General features: G+C 40.9%; 1 protein-coding gene across 1 annotated transcript; it reads right to left on the reverse strand.

The window, feature by feature from the left end:
* Positions 1-586: 586 nt before the first annotated feature.
* On the reverse strand, positions 587-3,730 carry C4H4orf3 (chromosome 4 C4orf3 homolog). The gene is made up of 2 exons (XM_068543368.1): positions 3,439-3,730; positions 587-1,955 (listed from the first exon to the last, which is right to left on the reverse strand). Coding segments are annotated over exons 1-2 (207 nt in total). The 5' UTR covers positions 3,645-3,730; the 3' UTR covers positions 587-1,954.
* Positions 3,731-10,605: the final 6,875 nt, after the last annotated feature.

Consider the following 10,605-nt stretch of genomic DNA (forward strand, 5'->3'; position numbering starts at 1 on the left):
AAATATCCTGTAGTCTCTGAATGTATTCCCATGCCATTTAGGGACTAGGTATATGGAGCTCTTCACATCCTAAAATTTTCAGGTTAACAGAACTCTAAAGACCTCCTCACAATTGCTCATTGGCCAGTTGATTTCAAATGGTTATTAAAACAATCATTTCACTTATATGAAATTATGAAATTTACAAAGGAATTTATCAGACTAAAATCACATTGATGTAAATACTTTTGATGTCTCTATTTTTATTACAGCAAGTTTGCCAGTTCTTCTTGGTGTCCCGTTTACCCAGTTAAAAGCCTTCAAGTATACTATATTACCCTGAGATGGCACAGTTCAGTGGTAGGCAATTTCATCTGTAGGAAAGATTCAAACCTCATACTGCCACCATTTTGGATACCATTTACAGTCATGTCACAACACTAAGATCTTCCTTCTTAGTGGTATCTTCCCTGTACTAGAAATCTTCAGAATATTCAATAGTTGTGGTAGAAGGCTGATTCTAGGCTCAGAAAGGTAGTATGGATTATAAATCTTTGTGTGTGACCTAACACACGGGTAATTTGTTAAAACGAAAGATCAGACCCAATTTACCTGTATAATCAACATTTATTGGACAAAATTATTACCAAGTAGCACAAAAACAATTCATACAATCTGTTTGGTACCCTCAATGAAATCCCAGTGCTGTTTCTCTAGATGCTTCAACCTTGCCTAAAAAGTTCTCCTCAGGCAGGTTTGTTAGGTTCTCTGAAGGCATAACTGTTAAACTTATAGTCAGCATTAGGCTAAAAGCCTCCAAAATCAATCCCAGATTTCACACTAACCCTAAATGCCATTCTAAAGAATAGAGGATGTAGAGTTTACCAGATCTATGCCCTGTTTCTAAGGGACGGGAAAAATATTTAGGCAATTCCAATATATAAAATGTCACCAATTTCAAGGACAAGAGCCCATTTCTAACATCTGTTATATAATAGGAATAGCTTCTGAAGGGCTTATAGTAGCTGCTTTGGGAATGTGACCTTTTTGATTAAATACTAGCTGATCACTCCTGGGAAATAAATTCTTGTTAACATATTTAGATAAAAAAGAATGTAAGCTCCATAAAGGCAAGGATTTTTGTCTGTTTTGTTCAGTGCTGTACCTGGCCCACAGTAAGTGCTCAAACATTTGCTCAATGAGTAAATATGGTGACTTTGCTGGAGTATTAAAGTAAATTACAGACATTATAATAAACATGTTTTGGCCACAAGCATTCTTAATGCAACCACAATAAAAATTAGGTTTGAAACACACAGTCCTACTTTACAGAGTTCAAGAGCTTAAAAGTGAGAGGAAGCATCCAGGTAAGAGGACATGCACTCTAGCCTTCCATTACTGGATATTATATACTTTCTCTATGATTGTACCAACCTAGCAACCATAACAGAGGTCCACTTAATCTAAAAATTAAACTGGCACTTACAGCAAATACATTGTGGGCCTGCATTTTCTGTATAGCTTTTAACTCCTTTTTTCAAAATCCTTCCCTTGCTTTTGGATAATTTATTTCTAAATATTTCACCTTATTATTTCACCATATTATTTGCATCATACTAAACCTTGGCCAACCCTTAAAATGTTAAAGGAAAAACATTAATATATTTCCTAATGGGTATATGTATAAATACTTTTTATGTTCAGCCCCTGCAAAGCCACCAGATAATCTGTAAAAAGTTTTAAAACATGAATCAGAGCTGAGTTTTAAGAACTTAGCTATGAATGGCTGAGATCATTACCCATTTAATATAGTCCCCCCAAAGAATAACAGAATGTGTAAAATGAAATGAAGGTCCCTTAGAGTTTGAAATTCTTCTGGTGCACAATCCTGTCTTCTTCATTCAAGAAGTCTGTAGTCATTTTCAGGATCCACTCCAGGAGCCAAAATTCTTAATTTAGGTATCAGGCAAACCATTCTGTAAAAACCAAATAATTGTCAACAATGTTTCCTTTTTCTTTCCCTTTAAATACTTTATGCCAACTTCTGAAAACTTTGATTGTCTTAGTCATTTGCCTATTCCTAAATGATTTTCATATTGATAAGAGCAAAAAAAGGCCTGACTATTCTTTATAAGTCTTCCATTTTCTATCCAGAGCTGAAAATTCAGATCATTTAAAACAAACAAAACACTACATTTGAAGTATCACTCTACCAGATATCAGGAGGAGTGGGTGGAAAGATTCTCCTTTACAAATGACTTGACAGAGGATTTTATAGAAACATCCATCTTCCTTTTGTCCCACTGAACCCTCGGCCACACCATTCAAGAAATCCAAGGAATCAGAGACAATGGGGCCTCACGGACAGTGAGTTTATGCCCAAATTTTTGCCAAAATTGGGGGCTGGGGGTGAGAAAAGAAGACATAATTACCGCAAATTCAGTAAGCATGATGACTGAGAGAAATTACAGTGAGTAAACGATTAGCTCCAAAGTCCAAAGGAGCTGTTTAATGACTAAATGAGCTGCACCGCTTTTCCTCCTTCAGCTGACTGCTCCTCTCCTGAACTTGTCCCTTGTTATCATCTCAGTCCTGTGTCCTCCTTCTTGTTCTGCTCCCCCAACCCCCTTCTCTAAGTTCCCTTTCTTTATCCTCTGCCAAAACTGTCTTCTCAGAGGGGGCGGCAATGAAAATGGAGAGCATGGATTTTCCAAATGGAATCTAGAGTTTTGTGACTTATCAGTTGGTGGTGTGGAGTGGGCGGGTGTGTATATGAAGCAAAGCGGGAAATCAAAAAATGAGACCCAGGCTTCCGGGAGGAGAAGTGAGTGAATAAAGTTAACATTTACTGAAATGGGAACACTGAAAAATAAGGTCATTTGAGTAAGAAGTCAAGAGTCCAGTTCTGGACCTATCTGAGATAACCGTGCACGGCCTGCTCACGGTCAAACCGTTGTACAGTAACAGTAGCTTTAGCTGAGCGCTGACTGCTGCCAGGCAATATGCAAATAAATCGCTTTTAGATAAGTTAGCCATTGATCTAGAACACCACGCCACAACACCACACCCCTATGACCTAGTTACTATTGGTCCCAAATGGTAAATGTGAATATAAAGCTCCAAAAAGCCAAATAACGTCTCCAGTTTCTTCGTGGTAGGGCAGGGACTCAAACCCAGCCGGTTTCCTCCCAACACAGAACAAAAAAATTATGAAGCCAAGTTTCCTCTACACCTCATCTGAACACCCTCAACTGAGGTGCCAAGGAAGGACATTTTCACTCTGGTCTTCGTTCCACTCCCGCGCCTACCCGATCCTGCCACTCGCCAGCTAGATGATGGTGGACAGGCCGTAACTTTCCGTAATGCAATGTCCTCGCCTCTCCCGCACCCACCTCCCCAGACTGGGGTAGATGGTCTCTAAGCCCCTTACCACTTGAACGCTGCGTTAAGAGTACTCACCAGGGCAAAAAATACACGAAGAAAAACAACACCACGTCTAAGAGGACGAAGAGCCAGAGATCCAACCAGTAGGAATGTTTTGGTAACCGGTCTGCCCCGGACTGAGGCCGCACTTCGTGGTTCTGCTGCGGCCTCTCGGCTTCACCCAAGCCTCGCCGCTCCCGGGGACCATCCCGACCATCTTCGGCCGCCGAGCCCACCTCCATCTTACAGCAGTCGCCGCGCCACAATCTGAGTAGCCAGAAATCCTCAGCTCCCGCTCTTCCGCGCTCACCTCCCCGGAAAAGTGGACGAAGTCCGACCCCCCCCCCCCCCCTCCCACGCATGCGCTGTTCCCCGCCCCGGAAATGGGCCCTGTACCCACCCCGGAAATGGGCCCTGTACCCGCCCCTTCCAGCGCGCAGGCGCTGCCCGTCGGTCCGCTTCCTCAGTGACTGAGGACAGGCAGCGACGTCTCCACTTGGAGGCGGGGGAAGTTACCCGCCCGCTCCGCCCTGCAGCGTCCAGGTGGGAAGCCGGTTATTCAGGTTTCGCTAGAAGAAATACTCTCTGGCCGGACTGGAAGTCACTTCACGTCCCATGCCTGACAGGTGATGGATTCCACCTTGGAAGTGCCCATGGTCGCCTCTCCTTATCCCTGTATTCCTTTTGGGTCCTTATGCCAAGGTTTTAAAAGAGCCTGCTTTAATGGGTTTTGTACTGTCCTTAGCATGTTACACTTATTTGATTAAATTCTGGAAACAGCCCTAATGAGGTTGACATCATAAGTATGAGCGTAAGTTTCTAAAGGGGCCAGAGAGCAAAACGTGAGAATTTTGTATGTACCTCAAAGGAGTGAATTTAAGAATAATCCAGGGGTTTGGGAGTGTGATCCCCCATGGCATTAGAATGTTAGCAGAAAGAAAATGATTTACCATTGTAGGCAAGGGAAAATTCTCTTTTACTCTCTTTGGGTCTCCAGCTGGGCGTAAGAATTAAATTGACATAAGACAGGTTAACAGGAGAAAAGCATAGAAGTGGTTTTTAGGGTTTTTTTGGTTTTTTTTTTACATGTACATGGAAACCTTCACAAGAGAATGAAGACCTGAGGAAGTGACCAGGGCAGAAAGCTTTTCTACCTTTTAGAAAAAGAAACAAGTAAGACAAAGAGGTTTGGTTAGGGGTAGTAAATTGTGGAGAAATGACTAGGAAGATAAGGGTTAGTTTAACAAGGTTTGTTTGTATGGATTTTTTGGTCCAATTTCCCGTCTCTGGTGATAAAAATATTTTCCTCCTGATGTAGGGAGGGCATCTTTTACATGGGAATTTTTTTATCTCCTTCAGGAAGAAAAGGGAAGGTCAGAGTGCCCTTCTAGCACCAGCTGTTTCTCAAATGCCTTTAACTGAAAATATTCAATATGCCAAAGTGACATATTTTGGGGTGACATGCTCTGAACTCCTTCATTCCCCTGTCTGAAACTTCCCTAGAAGTTTCACATAAACTCTGAGTTAGTGGCTGTGGAGAGAAGAATTGGGTTAGCAGCTGAGTGGCAAGGGATCTGCAAAGGGAGAGAAGAACATAGATTAGAATGAGGATGAATAAACGGAAAATAACAAATCTAAGCACATTTCCCCATATCCCATTAAATCAGTCTCCCATCCCTGGGAATAAGTCAGTCCAATAGAATGGCTGAGCCTCATTTATCTGATGGAGAGTGTTTATCTTGTCTTCAAAAGGTGCAGATTAGACACTATTTGTCCCAAGTGATTTACATAGAAGCAGCATGCTTCATCAGTGATGGCACAAGCTCCTCTTTCTTGGGCTGTCAGTGTGTCCAGGGCAAGAAGATTTTCAAGTCCAGCAGAGGCTATTAACTTTTGACTGAAAAGCTTCCGACATTTGCATACCAATATTGAACTCTTGTTCTGTTACTATGGAAAGATTTAAAACTGCCTTTTCCAACTCATAAGTTCCAAAGCCTAAGAAAAAGGATCTTAGTACTGAAAAGAACTTAGACTTGTGATATACAAGCCAGTTTTCTATAATATCTGGTCTGGTGTGTTTATGTGGCACTACTTTATGAGCAAAGAAGCCAAAGTTTATCATTGGGCTGGCATTTAAGATGGAGTATCGGGTGACAGAGGGTGTCAGGAATTCGAGTCCACATTGTTCCGACCATCCAGGTAGGAGCCCTTTATATACCTTATCTCACATGAGATAAAACGACTAGTATTGTTCCTGGATAAAGTCAGAATGGAACTTGTGACATATTAGGTTGGGGTTTGGTGTATCTTGTCACCTGTCATATTGGCATCTGTACATCTCCATCTTCTGTGTATCCTGCCAGTCAGTAGGAGCAGAATAGGTTGTGAAATATCTGATATAGGAGGCCTACAGTTAGGCCTTAGTAGCTGTAAGGCTTGGTTTTGTTACCTGACCAACTTAGTCTGGATTTTTGGTCTGCGTATATGTAATCTTTCGTCTTTGACAGCTAATGAGGGGAGCAACTGAGCTACCCTAGGTTACACGAGGGTGGCTTAGGAGTCAGCCATAACATCTGATGATTTGGCCAGTGTCCCTACCATAAGAGTCAGTGCTAAGACCATTTATGACCTTCAAAAGAGGCTTGAGGATGCATCTGTGGAATCAAACCACAAGATTTCGTTGCAATATTGCCTTAGTATGTCACCTAGGAAAGGCCCAACACCATGCCTGTTTTCAATGCAAAGGGGAAAATTCCCTTCTAACATCTTTACCTGAGCAAAGGACACTCCCTGAGCTTCCGTAGAGGTTTTTCTATGTGCAGTTAACTCATTGAAAGGAGAAGAGTGACATTTTCTTGGTCATGGATGCCATTACCTGTTATGCATCCATTTTTCTGAGTTGTCCGCCAGGTGCTCAGATTGGCAAGAACAAAAATTAGTTCAGGTTTTTTTGCATAATCTAGATGTTGATATAACCAGCAATCAGATTGATTAGTTAATATGGCCAGCATTTGGAAGACTGATGTAAAGGGGTGTCCGGTCTGTGCTTGACCTGTTGAGAAAACAATGAGTTAATAAGAGCGAAGACGAAGTTTGAAAGAGCCCATAGTGGAGGATCAGAGGGAAAATAGATTGAGACAAGCAATCTCCAGTCAGCCTTTTAATAAATGGCTAAAGAAAGGGAGGGCTTTGTTACAAGGAAGCGCTTTTTTTTCATTTCATCTGGGACTAGGGAGATGCAATAGGGGAGAAAATAAGTAGAAGGAAGTTTCTTGATCTGTGATCTTGGGAAAAGCTGTCTACTTCATGATTTTGTCTGCTTCTGGGACCTGGAAATCCTGAGTTTAAGGTCACCTTAGGAATGGTCTTCCAGTTGTCCTGGGAGTGCTGCTGATCTGGGTCAAAGCTGGCAGCGCTCGCATGAATCCAGAAGGATTTTTCCTTTATTTTGATGGCAGTGTAAGTGGTTAGCAGTTTGTAAGGGCCTTCCCAGCAAGATGACAATGCATGCTTTCTTCTAAAAACCTTGATGTACACCCAATCTCCTGGTCAAAGGGGATAGCAAGTCAGTGGATTCCACGCCCTTTTTACTGTCGATAATATCCCCCAAGTATACTAGTTAGTTCCTGTATATGGCTAGTCATAGTATCATATTGTTCACTTAAGTCCCTATAGTGTTCACTCAATCCAGAAATGGGAGGTTTAGAGATGCCAGTAGGCATAGGGTGACCAAACTCTATTTCAAAAGGGGTTAATCCACACCTTCTATTTGGAGTATTCTGGATTTTTATAAGGGCCGGAGGTAGTCTTTCTGGCCATTAAGTCCAGTTTCTTGATAGACTTTTCCTAAAGTCCTTCTGATGTCTAGATTTTTATGTTCTATTTGCCCTGAGGACTGGGGATGGTGCAGGGCATGAAATTTTAATGAGTACCCCAAAGTTTTTGCAAGCACGTGGTTTATTTCTGCTATAAAACGAGTTCCTTGGTGTGACTCAATCCATAAAGGAAAACCAAAATGAGAAATAATCTAGTTATTAATTTATTCACTGCTGTGTGGTGTTGTCATGTCCAGTCAGATAGCATTTAGTCCATCTACTAGTATACAGACAGTAAACCACTGGGATTAGCCTAGAGCTGGAAGTAAAACTGTGAAATCCATTTGGAGTCCTGCAAGGGACAGTGTGGTAGAGGAGAACATTTCCTTGCCCACAGTTCTGGTATCGAGGATGGGTGTCGCTAACTGGACACTGTTCACTCCGGGGCTGCTGCTGACAGATCCTGGGACCGCTAACATAAGCCGGCAGAAGATGAGAATTCTACCAGTCAGTCTCCCAGATTTCTGCCTGTGGTATCCAATAAACGAGAATGGTAAGAGTCTCTTCTTGTCTTTTTCTCTTTCTGAATTTAGATTAGCAGGAGAAAACATTTGTGTGAACTGTTTGGGGGGGTTATAGTGACTCTGGTGTCTTCTGTTATGAATACTCTTGTTTTCTATTTCTAATGGCTGTAGAGAAAGAAAAGCTTAAAAAACAATCTCCCTAGACCCCAGCACCCTCAGAGGGTATATTTTTACCCCTCTGAGGGACAGTACCCCATCAAATGACAGGGTCAGCTGATCCTCAGTTGCACCCCAGAGCTCACCATTAAACTTACCGTAGAGAATCAGAAACTGGATTTCTTAGTTGACACTGGTGCAACTTTACCGTCAATTCAGAGGATTTATCTCTGTCTGTCACCCCTGATTCTATTCAAGCTGTCGAATTCTCTGGGTAATCTATTTCACTGTCCACATCTCAGGCCACCTCAATATCCTTAGGACTTCCATTTCTCTTATTTCTTTTCCATCATTACTACTTTACTACATACCTATGATAGTTTTCTTTGAGAGTTGTACAGTCATCAAAACTAATTGCTATTTGTTGCAGCTTCTCTTTTATCTTCATCTTGGCCTTTAGCAGCTCCCACTATTAATCTGTCTCCACCCCACTCAGCCAACCTGGTGCCCAGCAAACACCCTTTGCTCCAGCCAGATTGATTTCTTCTTCTTCCTCATGGAAACTCTTCTCCTCTTGGCCTTTGAGCTTTGGCATATGTTGTCTTCATTAAACTGAAATGCTTCCCCACCTACCCTAATCCTTCCCATCCTTTTTCAGTTCAAATTGCCAACTTCAGAAAGTTTCCCTCGCTACAATTCACATTGATCTCTCCATTCTCAGTGTTTTTAACATACCAATTGCAAAAAAGTTCACATTTAACTCATCTCCAACTACTTCATATGTCATGCTTTCTTCTTAGGGTGAGAGTTATCTTCTGAAAATTAGGCAGTGAGTGTTTGTTCCCACAGTTTTTTGCCTTTCTTCTGCATCAATTACCCTCTACATTCTGTAACAGCCACCTGTTGATGAGGTGTCTACTGGTCATTTTTCAAAACTTCTCTACCTTCAGCTCAAAAAACATTGAAATTTTCTTGACATATTGTTTGGTACATTGGCTTGCTTTGTAGCAAAATTTTATGTAAATTATCTCCGCTATCAGAGTATTAAATATTCTTTAGGATATTTTACCTATCCTATATTTTTACCATCTTTGCAGCCTCTATAGTCTCTCAAACTGTACCTTGAATGTGGAAGAAATTAAATATTTATTCAGTTATATTTTGTTGTATTCTGCAGCCACTAATACAATCTTAATTATCTCTTTTGTAACATAGTAGTATAATGATACCACTGAGATCTACCACTACTGATCTACCACTGTCAGTGAGGATACTTTCTGAGATTTTTCTCAAGTACCAGTAATGGATATACACTAATCCATTCTCCCATTTTGGATTTCATGTCTTTTATTTCAGTGAATAATACTGCTTGAATGCCTACTGTGTGTCAGGCACTATCTGAGGAGCCATAGGAGATACAGATGCAATAGTCTTCCAATTCTTTAGAAGTACTGGCTGAGGACATCTCACAGATATGGGATACTCAAACACTCTGTCCCAGAGCCCTGGTGTTCTGCATCATGGTTGGGGTGTTAGGAAGGCTAAGCAGGATTGGCTGTGAATAAACTGCCTACCCTCTTCCCCCTACCTACTCGCACATGTACAGACTTCAACCTTAAGAGCTCAGTTTTGTTTATTTTATATTTTGGGGTTTAATAAAAGATTTTATTTCAAAATAAAGAGGGCATTCTGCTGCGTTTTGAAGTTTAAAAACAACTTAAATATGGCCAAGCTTAATTGGTAGGCATAGATGACAAAGATGTTAAAACCCACAGCCTTGAAGTCTCATTATGCTAACCAATAAAGCAATCAACCTTTGTTTTATTGAAAGGTGTTGGAGGGATGGTCATTGAGGGTGCAGATTGAAAGGTTAGTCAATACATGACATGTCTTCTCTCATAAAATCGTGTAATAGGCTTCCAAGAGTAGACATGACAATATTGATATAGGTGTGAATTAGAATAACAGTGTTAAGCAAATGGAGGCCAAGGTGATAACTGCTATATATAAAATATTAACCTGAATTACACTTACTTTATAAGTGTGAGAAATGTCAACATGTTAACAGCAGTTAACTCTGAGAGATGGAATGACAGATCATTTTATTCTTTGTGCTTTTTCACAAAGTTGGGAAGATGGGAAGAAAGTTTTTTGAAATAAGTTAGGAAACAAGCAAGAGATAGTCTAGGTCAAAATGATTACTTAAGTAGTTCTAACATCAGATCACAGGCACTAGGCACATAAGTATCAGGGGATTATAATGATTTATAACAGTGAGTTTTAAACTGTGTTTCATGGAGCTCCGTGTTTCCTCAGGGAGAACTCAGAGACCAACATGAAATGGAGGAATAGATGCAGGGAATGAGGCTTCAAGCCTCTACTGGAGAAACTCAGCTTTTATGTTCATATCTATAAATATGCCCTGTTAGAAACAGATTTATTTTTTTCTGCTCTGATGAGAGCTCTGTCAAAAAATCACCTTGGGAGACCCATGTCCAGAATGGTAGAGTAGGCAGCTCCATGCCTCTGTCCCTCCACGAAACATTGAAAATAAGCAGAAACAACCAGAAATAAGTTTGCCAAAACTCTGGGAAACAGTCAGAGGTTTACAGAAACCAAGCAAATCCTAGTCAAAATATGTGAAGACATGGATAGAATTGAGGGAGAAATAGATCTACCATAATAATTGAAAATTTCAATACTCCACT

The sequence above is a fragment of the Eschrichtius robustus genome, chromosome 4 (assembly GCF_028021215.1).
Source record: "Eschrichtius robustus isolate mEscRob2 chromosome 4, mEscRob2.pri, whole genome shotgun sequence".
Taxonomy (NCBI): Eukaryota; Metazoa; Chordata; class Mammalia; order Artiodactyla; family Eschrichtiidae; genus Eschrichtius; species Eschrichtius robustus.